Genomic DNA, 14,547 nt, shown 5'->3' with positions numbered 1-14,547 from the left:
TTCTCCTGCCCCTGCCCTTGTGGTCTTTCATGGTCGTGTGCCCCCAACGTATGATGTTGTGGGGACACACCATCCAGCTATAGCACTGAGTTTATCAAGTCTTTTTTTCACAGGGCATCCTCCAAACCCAACTCAAACTCACAGGGAGGAGAGGGCTCAGGGCTGGTGCCTTTGCTAAGTGTGAAAGGTGTGAAGACTGGAAGGGAAGGAGAGGGAACTGGGTGAGTCCAGTAGGCAAACCCAGGACTCATCCCTCTCGAGACTGTCCACCCGCCTTTCTGGAGCTGTCCCTGCTGCTCCGGCCAGTGGGGACAAGGGTCTGGCCATTCCCAGAGCTGCTGGCATCAGTGCAACCAGCTGGCCAGCCTGCTGCCTGGTCCTGGACTCCTGTCCCAACAGGACCTGGGCTCTAGTCAACCGCAGGGCGGGGAGCGTGCAAGCGGAGGGACAACCCTGCTGCTTTTAAGTGCCGGTGAAAGCTGGGACTTGTGCAGCACAGCCACCTCCATGTGCTCTCGGCCACCTCTCCACGCACCCGGCCACCTGTATGTGCACAAGGCCATCTCCACGCACACACGGCCACCTCCTTGCACGCCCAGCCACCTCCTGGCAATGGTCATGGCCAAGCAACTGGGCAAGGAGCAAATGGCTGAGCTTTAGGAGGCCTTTTCTCTGTTCCACCTGGACAGCAACAGCGCCATCCCCATGCAGGAGCTCGGCACTGTCCTGTGGTCACTGGGCCCGAACCCCACCAAGGCTGAGCTCCAGAAAGTGGTGGGTGAACTGGTCTGCGATGGCAGGGGCCCTGTAGGATTCCCCAAGCTCCTGGGCCTGATGGCCTGGAAGGTGAAGGCTGGGGATGGCGAGGACCACATCTGGGAGGCCTTCTGTGTCTTTGATAAGGACAGCAAATTTCGGTCAGCACGGCCAAGTGGTGGCATGCAGTGACCTGGCTGGGCAAGGAGCTGAACAACCAGGAGGTGGAAGAGATGATCCGGGCAGCACACATGGACGCAGATGGGCAGGTGGACTGCGAGGAGTTCATGCACCTGCTGGTCTCGAGTGAGGCCGCTCTCCCAGCCCACGCCTGCCCCGGGTGTCCCATCTCTGTTACCCCCACCCCTCCGGGCACTTCTCTGGTTGGCTGACCGACCCAGAGTTCTGCCTCACTTCCTTTCCTCGCTCTTGCCCACCTCCCCACCCGCTCCTCACTCAGGATGACCCAGACCACTGCCAAGACCAGCAAAGCTCAAATGCTCAGTGCCTCAGGAGCAAACGCTCAAGGGGGCCCCTGGGCAGGGATCAGAGGAAGACAGTCACAGCTGCATGTCCCCGGGGAGGGCCCTCCACCCAGTACCCCTAACTGGCACCCCCATCAATCCACTCTGATTCAGGAGGAGGGGGTGGCCCAGGCCCTGGGCAAGGTGCACTGACTGGGGCTGACAATTGGGGTCCGGCCTCCCTTCCCCACATGCCCCCTGGTTCTTTTCTGTCTCCACCAAACCATGATGATTCATCTCTTGAAGCCAGGAGCCAGTTCTAATGGGTTTATATTCACCTTCTTGAAAGGAAATTTGATGTAAGGGAGAAAGAGGCTGCAGGGGAATAAAGAAGACGCTTGCGTTCCTGCTTTGTTTCTTTTTCCCTGGTTCGGACAGAAATGATCCTTGTTAGCTCCAAGAGGCAGCAAGCTCTCTTTTTGTGCCTTTTGGAAATGTGATGAAATCTTGTACTGGTGGGCAGAGCAAAGAGAGGGGTCTCAGCAAGGTGAATCTTGAATTTTTGTTTCAAATAAAATGGATGAGTTGGCAGGAAAGAGTGGTTAGAAATCCACGTAGAGCGCTAAGATCTGAGCGGATTGTGGGGTGGAAGGAACACTGATCTGTGTCCGTGGTTTCCCTGCATTCATGATGGAGTTGCTGGGAAGTGTAGAGTGAAGACTCCAGCACTGGAGAGGCCCCCGTGATGCCAGAGCAGTAAGAGATGCACCTCCTGCATTAAACTCTGGCTCCCAGAGGTGGCATCAGATGACCCAGAGGCCAAGGGGCTTGTCAGAGATGACATCAGTGTTTCAAGGGGTGGACGCTACCCCGGGGCTCATCGGGAAGGGCTGCCAGCCCTGGGACGGTCACCGAGCAGCTGGGCCATCTCCATGAGCCCTTTCCCCTCACCCTCCCCACATGCACGGGTCTTCATATGTAGAGGGGAGTGCATGGGCTCTGGGCCTGGTCAGACTGGCATTTTTGGCCTTCTGGTGGTTGTTACTGCCCCCACCGACTGGGCCAAGTCACTGGTCCTCCCGGTGGGAACAACTGAACTGGGCACCGGATCCCTCTGTGAGCACACTGCCTGCACAGTAACTCACAGCCGCCCTTCAAGCAGCTGCCCTTCATCGCTTCCCTGTCTACAAAGGAGGAAGCCAAGACACTGAGAGCTTAAGAAAGCAGCGGAAGGGGCAGAGCTGGGGGTAGAGGCATGTCTGTACCCCAACCTCGCTCCTGGCCTCCCCACCCATCACCCCTGGGGCCTCCATGTGACCTGATGAGAACCATGCCTCCTCCAGCGCTTGTGAGGATTAGATATCATCTTCTTAACACGCCTGGCATGCAATAGGTGCTTAATAAATGGCAGCTACCGTTGCTATCATCCTTCCAGCCCCAACACTGCATGTCCACCACTTGAAACGGTCCAAGGGAAGAATCGGAGTCTGGAACTGGAAGTGGTCCAGGCAGGGAAACCACAGAGCCCCCTTCATGCAGGAAGGGGAGCCGGGGCTCTGAACATGGGATCTCGTGGGCTCAGCCTCCTCCCACCTCAACAGCCAGGGGTGGCTGAGAGCCTGCAGGCACAGACTTGGGAACAAGCCCCTAAGAGAGGACAGCACATCCAGATGCCACGGATGCAGTGCCCATCACCTCAGAGGCGCATTTGGGCACCAGGGCCCCCCCCGACAAAAGAAGCAGTGACGTCCCCCCCAGGGGCCTTGTGCCTTCCATGGCATGTACCCTCAGCACTACAGGAGGGAGAGAAGCAGGGTGAGTGAGGGTGTGGGTCCCAAGTCTCCCTGCCCAGTGTCCACGGGTCTGTAGGCACCAGCATGGAGCTGGCTGGGGAGCTGGCATTCAGTGCCCCCCATCCCACGGGGTGCCCTAAAGTACAGGGGTTGTATGCGTGCCCACACCTCTGCTGGAAGGGCTGGGGTATCTTTCTGTGCCTGCATTTAACAGGTTTTAGAGCCCTTCGTGGAGACCCGTGGGGCCAGGGAGGGATGTGGCTGGTGTTGGAAAGACTTCCTGGTTCTCCTGTGGGTGTGCCGGTGATGCCCAGAGGCTGGGCGGCAGGTGAGGCGTCCAGACGGGCTAGAACCATTGCCCCTTCCCCAGAGACGGCAGAGCCCTTCTGTTTTCAGCTCATCTCTCATGACCTTGAGCCTCGGGGAACCAGCACACGTGGGTTGGTGATGCATGGGCCTCCCTTCTGCCTGCAGGTACAAATCCGGCATCAAGGTAGAGGGGGATTGCGCCTCCCTGGCTTTCGCTTTCTTGACACAATGTTTAAAAATGTTTTCCATGGTCCTGTCTCATTCCAGGAGGGTCATCAGCCAGCTTGGCCGCCTGCTGGCCACTCTCACCACCTGCCGGGGTCGGAACAGGGATGCTGGCCAGAGGGGCACACAGAGGGCAATGCTGTCTGAGGCTGGGGGTCCCCTGCCCTGGCTGGTGCGTCCATGCTGCAGTGGCCACAAGTCCCTCACGACGGCTCACAGATGGGGACACCTCACGGCGCCCACCTGCATGCCGGGCACCAACCACTCCCATTCCAGTTCTCACCTAGGACTCAGGCTCCTGGACTGCACCCACATCTGTCTTCAGCCTCCCCACCCCCATCTTCTTTTCCCTCCTCCCTCCCCCCAGCGCCAGGACCTGTCCTGTCTCCATATACCCAGCTATTCATTTCACTAGTAAAATGCAGTCACTGAATTTGTCAGTCATGGGACCCTGGCCTCTTTGAATAGGATGGGGTGGTGGGGGGTCCAGAGCATCAGAAAGGAGGCCCCAAGCCCTCCTGGATGGGAAGAAGGCCCCAGAGACATGAGCAAGGAGCCCAAGCCTACAGACTAACCCATGCTTTCAGAAGAGACATGGAGCAGTCCCTCCACACTCTCGTTCCCTTTTCCTTTGGATCACTGAAGAGCTGCACTTAAACTACCTCCCTTCATCCCCAAAAAGGTGCTTTCTGCTACAGCTCAGAACATTCCATCCATCCTTGGGGAAGGAATTTATAAATATTACCTCGGCTACCATGGGCTTTCAGCAGGCCAGTCATAAATCAGTGCTGGGCTCCTGGACCTCCCAGGCTATATAAAGCTTCTCCTCTGCCTCCGGTTTCCAATTTTAAATCAAACGCAGCCCAGCCCCGCTGGCTCCTGTGGATCCTTGCAGATTCCAGGGGCCCTTCAAAGGCGCCCCAAACTGGCTGGCTAAAAATGACTCCATTGTTCCACTAGAGAAATTTAAAATTAAAACTCACGTGTTGGGTGGAGACTGCCCACAATGAATATGAATGGGGAATATGAGATGTGTTTCTCCACCAGAAAACAAAGCAAAAAAAAAAAAAAAAAACCTATCTCTGAGAAAGGTCTGGGCCCAACTCACCTGCTAACCTCCCCACTGTCTTCTTTGTTTCTATATCGACTGGGGTCTCAGACAGGTGCCTGGACCCACCCAGAGAGGGGAAGCAAGTGGTCAGAGGTCTCCCTGGGCCTTCCAACAAGGTGCCAGGAGCTAGCAGGCTGGTTCTTAGTACAGGGGACAGAAATGTCAGGGGCTGGTCCTGGGAGATGCACTTGAATTAATCCGGAAAGGCTGGGAGGGTGTCATGCCCAAAGGAGACAGCGCCCATGGGGACAATCAATCAGTAAAGGAGTTTCACATATGAAGGAGTTTCACATGGTTCCTGCAACACCTTCTCAAGCCTTCCAATCTTTCTAGCAACCTCGGAGTTTCCAGGGAGGGGAAGGAGCCAGGCACTCGGTTCAGAAGGAAGGAGGCATCCAGAAGCTACGTGTTAGACTTGAAGAATCCTAGGTCTGCACACCACCTAAGGAGTCATCTGGGCTAGTTTCCCATCCAGAATGAAAAGCCCAGACCTGACAGCGTCTGGAGAGAGGGCTGGTTTGCATCTCCTTGAACATGTCCATGAGAGAGTTCCAGGCCAGTTGGCCAACAGTTGGATAATTCTTAGAAATTATCCTTACATGGGTAAGGATAATTACCTTACATGGGTTTGAAATGTGCATTTCTTCCTTCTGCCTACATCCTGGGCAAAGAGGGCACAGCAGCCCACTCCAGTATTCTTGCCTGGAGAAACCTATGGATAGAGCAGCCCAGTGGGCTGCAGTCCATGGGGCCCCAAAAGTGTTTCCTTACATGGGTCTGAAATGTGCATTTCTTCCTTCTGCCTACATCCTGGGCAAAGAGGGCACAGCAGCCCACTCCAGTATTCTTGCCTGGAGAAACCCATGGATAGAGCAGCCCAGTGGGCTGCAGTCCATGGGGCCCCAAAGAGTCAAACATGACCGAATTGATTTGCACATGCGCAAACACCCTGCAGCGACTCCAGAGCCCCGCCTTCTCTCTATGTCAGTTCTCTGCATAGCTGTGGAGCCCATCACTTCTGCCCTTCACCCTCTCCTCTGCAAAGCACCTCTCACTCCCTGCAGGATCTGTGTGATGCGTGTTCAGGCTGCCACACTCCTTGACACACTTCAGCTTTTCAAAGTCCTTCTTGGTGATGCCTCACTGGACCCCAGGGATGACCAGGGGTGACCAACGCCAATGAAAGTGGGGCCACATCCTCCGGTGCTGAATAGTGGTGGTGGTTTAGTCACTCAGTCATATCTGACTCTTTGCAACCCCATGGACTGTAGCCCGCCAAGCTCTTCTGTCCATGGCGATTTTTTCCAGGCAAGAATATTGGAGTGGGTTGCCATGTCCTGTTCCAGGGGATCTTCCCGACCCAGGGGTCAAACCCGGGTTTCCTACCTTGCAGGCATATTCTTTACTAAGCCACCAGGGAAGCGCCCCTGTGCTGAAAACATCATCTCTAAAAATGAGGCTCAGGGGCCAAACCGGACTTGTGTGCAAATAATATGCTGCTCCCTGGACTAGCGTTGTTGAGTGTGTGCATGCCCGATGCCTGTGTGTAAGCGTGTGTACGTGTTTGGCTGCAGGGGACGCAGAGATGATTAAGGCTCAGGACCTCACGACGGATGGAGGAAAGATAAGCAAGCAAGTGCTTACAAGACAGTGCCTGGGAGGTGGCGGCGGGGAAGTGGGCGAGTGGAGGAGGAGATGCCTTGCCGTCCACCAAGCGGGGGGCAGGGTGCAGGGGTGAAGGGAGACAGGCAGTGGGATGAGGCGGGTGGGAAGGACTGGCTTGGCCATTCCTAGGTGTTGCGAACAGCATGGGAAAAGGCACAGAGGCACAAAGGAGCGACCACCTCCTGTCCATCCTTCTTACCAGATGCTCAGTCCTCAAGGAAGCCTGTCTTTCCAATCCCTGACTTCCAGGCTGGGTCAGATCTCTTCTGATCTGGGAGATTCTTTCCCCAGAAAGCACCACTGGAACTCACATTACTGAATGGGGGAGATGACTACCCTAAAGGTATCAGTCCCCAGGGACTGGAGAGGACCCAGACATGAATGACCCCACTTCCTTGCTCCCTCAGTGGGGATCACTGGACAGGCCAGGGCACTGCCCTCAGGCCCCATCCTCTGTCCCCTCTTCCACAGTGGGCTGGAAGCCCCAGAACTTCTCCTTGGGCCATCTCAGCTAGGGCAATAGACCTGGTTGGAAAAGATTTGCTAACAGCCCAGAAAGTGTGGTCAGTGTGGGGTCTCCCTTCACCATCAGCACCACCAAAAGAGAGAAAGAAAATACCCCAGAAGGATTGGATTAAGGTCTTTCAATTCAGAAAGGGGTGGGAGCGGCAGTTAGGGGGCTTCCTTGGTGGCTGACGGGTAAAGACCCTGCCTGACAGTGCAGGAGACATGGGCTCTATCTCTGACCCTGGAGGATCCCACATGTCGCAGAGCAACCAGGCCCATGGGCCACAACTACTGAGCCTGTGCTCTGGAGCCTGGGAGCTGCAACTGGACAGCAGCCCCTGCTCTCTGCAGCTAGAGAAAAGCCTTCTTAGCAATGAAGACCCAGCGCAGCCAAAAATAAAAAATAAGATTATTTTTTAAAAAAAGAAAGAAAGAGGAGAGGTTAGGTAGAAGCTGGTAAAGAGATGGTCTTCTAGGACCTCCTTGGTATTCCAGTGGTTAAGATTCCACGTTTCCACTGTGAGGAGCCTGAGTTCAATCCCTGGTTGGGGGACTAAGACCCCACAAACCTCACAGTGTGGTCGAAAAAAAAAAATAAAAGATGATCTTCCTTTCCAGGAAGAACTGAGCCACAAGAAATGGTTTTAAACATCCTCAGGGAACATTTTGATCTGGGTGAATCAGAGTTTCACAATAGCACAGATTCTGAGAGGCCTACAGAGGACCCCAAATGAGAAAATCCACCAGTTCAGAAGCACCACCTACATGGGAAGGGGGGCTGTCCCTGTACCCCAAGAAGCTCCTATAGCAGGCTCTGCAACAGGGGGTGGAGAGCAGACACCTGAACCTATTCATGAGAGCATTTCTAAGACATCCCAAGAGAGACCAGCTGCATTTCCAAGAACCAGGCTTTCCAAATAAAAATCTGGTTCCAAAGTCCCCTACGTAATTTTAAAAGTGGATTTTTGGTCCTTGGATCTGGAGTCTTTGTGGCCTTACCCAAGCCTCAGATTCTGCACAGTCAGAGCTTCAAAAAATAATACCGTGTTCCCAGCGGGAACGCTCCAGGGCTGGAGAAGGACTCTTTGTAATCCAAAACCTGTGAGGAAACTTCAGTTCTGGCGCAAGGCGAGGTCTCCACCGAAAGGGAACAAAAACAGGCAAGGAAGTTTTGCAACAAGTAAGTCCTGTGTTTGAAAAATTGCAGGGAATCAGGAGACTCCAAAGAACCAGCTAAAAGCAAGATTTCTTTAACCTAGAACCTAGGGACTTCAAGACGAATGAAACCAGGTATTGGAATCTGGTCCCATCAATGTTCTCATGTCTATAATCTCCATCAACCTGCTGGAAGGGGGGGTGGTAGGAGGGGGACAGGACAGGATCCTCATCCAGAACCACGTTGTCCTGCAGATAAAGCTCCACTCACAGTGCCTGGAGAAGGAACTTTTTGTTCAGTTGCCAAGTCACGTCCAACTCTTTGAGACCCCACAGACTGCAGCACACCAGGCTTCCCTGTCCTTCACCATCTCCCAGAGCTTGCTCAAACTCATGTCCATTGAGTTGGTGATGCCATTCAACCATCTCATCCTATGTCATCCCCTTCTTCTCCTGCCTTCAATCTTTCCCAGCATTAGGGTCTTTTCGAATGAGTCAGCTCTTCACATCAGGTGGCCGAAGTATTGGAGCTTCAGCATCAGTTCCTCCCAGTGAATTTTCAGGGTTGATTTCCTTCAGGATTGACTGGTTTGATCTTCTTACTGTCCAAGGGACTGTCAAGAGTCTGGAGAAGGAACTATCAGATACTGACTTCAGTGTGTGTTTCATTCATTCATTTATAAATCTTACAACTATTTGTTGACTGCCTGCTCCGTGCCCGGCACTATATTGTTTACTAGCGATAAGAAACACCTGCCTTCATGTAGCTAGTGTTTAGCGAAAGCACCCACAGGTGGGCTGCAGAACTAAACCATCCCCAGGACCGGAGACCCTGTGTCCCCCAGGGGGTGTGGCTGCACCACAACCACACAAGCTACGTCACCATGTGTGTCCCTGACAGACGAGAACCTCAGTGTTGATTAGGCCTTGAGAGAGGAACCAAATCCTTACTGTGTTACATCTGATGGTTGCAAGAATTTTTTGCAGCCCAGCCTCAGGCTTCGTAAATGTGGAGCTTCAGTTCTGTTCACTGCTCCGTCCTCCTGGAGCCCTGGCATCACCGGTGGCCTTCGTGTGGCTGTAGGACCACAGGCCTCTGGTGGGAGGTGTGTCCCCGAGGCTGTGTCTGTACCAGGTTGTGTGTGGATGGTGTAACTGTACACGGAGTGACCGCAACCTGCCTAAGTCAGGGAGGAAAGTGAGGGTGGCTGTGACTGGGCCCGCTGACAAATTGTCCACGCACACACACGGCCACATGAACCCCTCCCAGGGCCCCTCTCGAGCTGTGAAGGGGGTCCCACCCCGAAGGCCCAGAAGCAGAAGCTTGAGTCTCCTTTTTCCCAGGGTCAGCGCAGGTCTTGGGGAAGGTGCATATGTAAGGATAAGTCATCTATGCCGCCAAGATTCTCAGCCCCTCAGGTCACCTCAGGTCTGTGCTCAAGAGTCACAAACACTTCACTCAGGCTCTTCATAAATGCCAAGAAAAGGCGTGGTGACGCCAACTCTGTGCCTATTTTTAGCTCTGACCTCCTCCCCCCACTCCCCACCACCCCCCCCACCACGTGTGGACTTCTCTCTGCCAGACCTTTCATGTTGTTCTCTGCTTCTGGTCCTCACTGTGTCGAACTCTCTTTGTAAATCTTCCCATCGTCCATCATTTTCCTTCCATTCTTCCCTTTTTTAGACTTGTACTGTGCTGTCTTCTCTCCTGGTCTCTTTCTCCCCCTCTCACCTGTTGTCACAGGCCTCTCTCTACACGGAGACCTCTACCCCCTCCGTCCCTTCTCACTTTTACTCTGTATTTTAGCTCGATGCTACCATCTCTGGTCTTCACGTCCCACTCTGGACTCCCCACCCCATCCCCAGCTTTCCCTGGAGCTTCCACTACTTTGCAAATATAACTAAACTCCACCATTCTGGCCTGTCTTCTCCTCTCTGTCCGCTAGTTAAGAACTTATTCTCAGGACTCAGCATTCCTGCAGCCTGTCCTTCCTTCCTGTGGCCTGAAAGCCCTCAGCAGCCCTTCCCTTCAGCCTGCAGGACGGGTGCCAGGCCAGCAACCACAGGAGCCGTTGGCAGTGATGCAGAGAAACTAGATCACACATGCATTGCAGGCAGGGTGTAAAGCGTGCAGCCACTCTGGAGAACAGGTTGGCAGTTCCTAAAAAAAAAAAAAAAAAACCAAAAACCTAAATCTGCAACTACCACACAACCCTGTAATTGCACACCTGGGCATTATCCCAGAGAAATAAAAACATATATTTAAGATTTCAGTACACATATGTTTATAGTCTGGAGAAGGACATGGCAACCCACTCCAGTATTCTTATCTGGAAAATCCTCTGGACAGAGGAGCCTGGCAGGCTACAGTCCATGGGGTCGGAAGAGTTAGACGTGACTCAGCAACTAAACAGCATGTATATAGTACACCCTAAAACTGTAAACAGCTTGATGTTCTTCACTGGGTGAATGCATCGCTCCTCACACATGGACTATTACTCAGTACCGAAAAGGAATGAATGATTGGTACATGCCACAACCTAGATGAATCTCCAGAGAAATATGTTTTGAGAGAAAAACATTGAATCCCCGAAAATTGTATACTATACACTTCCATTTATAATTTGAAATGACAGATAAATTGATGCAGAGAACAGATTAGGGCTTGCTAGGAGTTAAGATGGGAGTGGGCACAGAAAGTAGGTTTAGCCCCAAGAGGGTATACCAAGGGATCCTGGTAGTGATGGAGCCATTCCATGCCTCATGTGTTAATCTCAGGATCCTGGTTGTGATATTGTACTGTCTATAGTTTTGCAAAATATTACCATAGAGAAAACTGAAAAAGGGTACACAGGACCTCTCTGCATTATTTTTTAAAATTCAGTGCAAACCTACAATTAAAACATTTAATTTTTTAATTAAAATAAAACATTTAATTTTTTAAATTAGAAAAAGATGGGTATCACACTTTACATATGTTTTATATTTTATGTTTAATAATCTATCATGAGTATTTTCTCTAAAAAAGTCTTACATACTTATTGACTGCTTATATTTCATCTATGGATAGATTGAGGCTTCCCTGGTGGCTCAGACAGTAAAGAATCCGCCTGTAATAAAGGAGACCTGGGTTTGATCCAGAAGATCCCCTGGAGAAGGGCATGGCTACCCACTCCAATATTCTTGCCTAGAGAACTCCATGGACAGAAGAGCCTGGTGGACTATAGTCCATGGGGTCACAAAGAGTCGGACATGACTGAGCAACTAACATTTTCACTGTTTCATGGACAGATTATAATTTTTTAATTATTTGTTTTTCCTAGGGATTATTTTTAAATATTTTGCTATTATTATTTAAAAATGCTGAGAACAGCGTCTGGGTGTCCATTTTTAAAAAACAGCTCTAATGAGATATAAATAACATACCATACAAGTGACCCATTTAGAGTGTACAATTTAATGCTTTTTAGTGTTTTCCATGTTGCACAATCATCACCACAATCTCATTTTGGAAAGTGTGTGTTCCCCCTAGAATAAGCCCTATATCAGTAGTAGTGAATCTCTGTTCCTGCTCGATTGCCTGCCCCAGCCTTCAGCAACCACTAATCTACTTTCGTCTCTATCAGTTTCCCTGTAGAGACAAGTTTGGACATTTCATATAAATGGAATCATACAACATGTGGTCTTTCGTGAGAGGCTGCTTTCACTTAAAATGTTTTCAGGGGTCATCCGTGTTGTGGCAAGTGTCAGGGCTTCATTCCTTTTTGTTTTCAGTTCTTAATTATTTACTTATATTTGGCTGTGCTGGGTCTGTCTTATCCCACAGGCTTTCTCTCTAGTTGCAATGTGAGGACTTCTCATTCTGGTGGCTTTTCTTGTTGTGAAACACGGGCTCTAGGCCCTTTGGCTTCTGTATTTGCAGCACCTGGGCTCAGTAGTTGCAGCTCCCAGGCTCCAGAGTACAGGCTCTGTATTTGTGGCACACGGGCTTAATTGTTCTGTGGGGTATGGGATCCTGCCAGACCAGGGATCAAACCTGGGTCTCCTGCATTGACAGGCAGATTCTTTACCACTGAGCCTAGGGAAGCCCTTCATTCCTTTTTGTTGCTGAATAATATTCCATTGTATGAATATGTCATGTTTTATTTTTTCATTCAACAGTTGATAAACATTGGCTTGTTTTCATTTTGGGGGCTGATATACATAGTGCTGCCATAAACAGTCTCATACAACTTTTTTTTAATGGACGCATGTTTCTGTTTCCTAGGAGGGCCATTGCTGTATCCTATGGTAATCCTGTGTCTAATTTTTTAATCTGGTGCCCATTTCTGATTATTTCTTGAAGGTGCATTCCTAGCCATGAAAATAATTGGTCAGATCATAGCACATCTTTAAAGTTTCTGATGCATATTGCCAAATTAAACTCCTGAAAACTGTGCTAACCTCTGCCCCCACCAGCAGGGCAGGAGGAGGCTTGGACGGTACAAATCTGTGCTCCAGGGGCTCTTGATGGATTGGTGCCACCATTCTCTGATCTGCCTGGAGCTGCAGAGACTTTCAAGGCAGCCCACTCCTCTCTTGGGCATGGCTTAGTAGAAGGAACCAGAGGTCCTGGCTGCCTCTCCCAGGCCAGCTGCTTGCTGGCCATGCAACATCCAGCAGGTGTTTATTTCCTCTCTTGCAAAAGGAAGTTAATACTCGCCTGCCTACCCCACTCAGCTTGGTGGATCAGTGTAAGAAATCGGTGTAGGAATGCTTCTGTAATGTGGACACACCCAGACACAAATAAGAGAAGAATTCCTTAACTGGGTTGTCCTCTGAGCCATGAGTTTTGAGGGTAACTTGTTGGTCGGGGGTCAGTAGTTGGTTGGCTCAAGACGTATGTTTATACTTTAATAGAAGTTGAGGATAAATAAAGCTTCTTTTAAAAAACCATGAATGCAATAGCACAGCACACTTCTAATGTGTCATTAAGCTAAACGCACACGCGTCTGCGCACACACACACACACACACACACACTCCCAACAGTGCCTCAGTTACAGAGGGACAGAGAGGACTGAGGTGCCAAGGAGTCAGTACCCCGATTCTGGAGTTTTCTTTTTACTGATGGAAAGTCGTTCCCTCCATTGGGATAAAATGTGCCCTCCAGAAATCCTCACCATTAGTCCTTACTCTGCCCTTAGTCCTGCAGCATGGCCAGGGCAAGGCAGCCTTCCTGAGAGTCTTCCCACAAGCCCAGGGCCTTCTTCCTTGGCCCAGCAATCAGCGGGCCTGCACATGAGCCCACGAGGAGCTCTGCCTGGTTATGAACAGGTGAGAAAATAGAGCTTCTAATGGGAAGACCGCCCATAAACTCACAGGGTCCCCTCTGAGTCAAGACAGGAACTACACATATTCTTCCGTGTCCAGCTTCCGAGTTCTCTGTCTCATCAGAGCACCCTGGAAATGCCCTCCTGTCTGCTCCCCAAGGGGGGTCTCCTGCTCACCCAGCTCAGCTCAAGCTGGCTGAGTGCACAGGGGCCTCCCGTAGCCTCAGCTGGGGTGTCCAGGACTTAGAAGCCCTTACTGGGCCCAGCGGCGGGCCTTAGGAGTCCCAATCTCAGGAACAGAGGCATAATTTCCCTCCAAGGGCACTGTTCCACATGCCAGAGGGATGAGTTAACACTACTGGATCAACCCTGGAAGCAGGCTTGCCCTGTTCCATCTCCCAGGTTGCACACTGAACATCTGTAGGGGGTGCCAGGCACACGGTGACCTGCCTGGAAGCACTTATGACTTCATGGGAATGAACAAAACTTAATATAGATCTCTCTCTACTATCAACCAAAAATTTAAAAAAAAAAAAAAAAAGGTGGTTGGGAACAAGCAGACTTGTTCACATCAGAGCCAGGAATGACAGTGGAGGACCACAGGCTAAGTCCAGGCCGAGTCCCAAGTGACCAGCTTCCAGCCCCAGCTCAGCCAGGGACCAGCTGGCTAAGCTTTGGTGGGAGTTTTAGTTGCATCTCTGCCAACAACACAAAAGCATAGGTACTACAGACCTTTATCAATTCATAGATATCATGTATCATTATCTACAAAATGAAAATCCAACACTAAAGACCCCAGAAGTCCCTGCTGACTGGTGGGCCATCCCTAAGGCAGACAAGAGGGTTGACGGGTAGAGGATTCGGGTCGGGATGGGGAGGGAAGCTAAGTGGGGCTGGTCTTACCTAAACACCAGGAACAGAGAAACAAGCACACACCCTCTCCCAGTTCTGTAATTTTTTTCACCCATCTCAGCTGAAACAAAGAGGCTTTTGTGAGTTTAGTGGAGCCTGACTTAGCACACTTTTATGTCTCCTTCTCCTTCTGTGTGAGGAAAAAAAACAAGCCTTCCATCCGGGTTTTCTAGGTTCCTTTGAAGGGCCTGTGGCTTTGCTTTAGGCAAACAGGAACCTGGCCGGGGCCGCCTCGCCCTGGTAAGGGAGCTTTTTGGCAGGACTTTCTGGAGGCCTCCTGGGGCAGAGACTACAGACAGATGGGAGGAGGGGAGCCCGGGCTGGGGTGTGAGCAGAGCC

The 14,547-nt window shown here is 51.3% G+C and overlaps 1 protein-coding gene across 1 annotated transcript in view; it reads left to right on the top strand.

Moving 5' to 3' along the window:
- The window catches only part of LOC106502751 (calmodulin-like protein 3), a 53,025-nt gene continuing 39,183 nt past the window's right edge, over positions 706–14,547 (top strand). The window contains exons 1-2 of the mRNA XM_013968575.1: positions 706–846; positions 909–1,062. Of these exons, the coding sequence (XP_013824029.1) occupies positions 706–846; positions 909–1,062 (295 nt within the window). The remainder of the gene's footprint in view (positions 847–908; positions 1,063–14,547) is intronic.

This window comes from Capra hircus, chromosome 13, assembly GCF_001704415.2.
Source record: "Capra hircus breed San Clemente chromosome 13, ASM170441v1, whole genome shotgun sequence".
Taxonomy (NCBI): domain Eukaryota; kingdom Metazoa; phylum Chordata; class Mammalia; order Artiodactyla; family Bovidae; genus Capra; species Capra hircus.
Note: the sequence above shows the minus strand (reverse complement) of the source record. Positions and strands in the feature narration are given on the sequence as shown.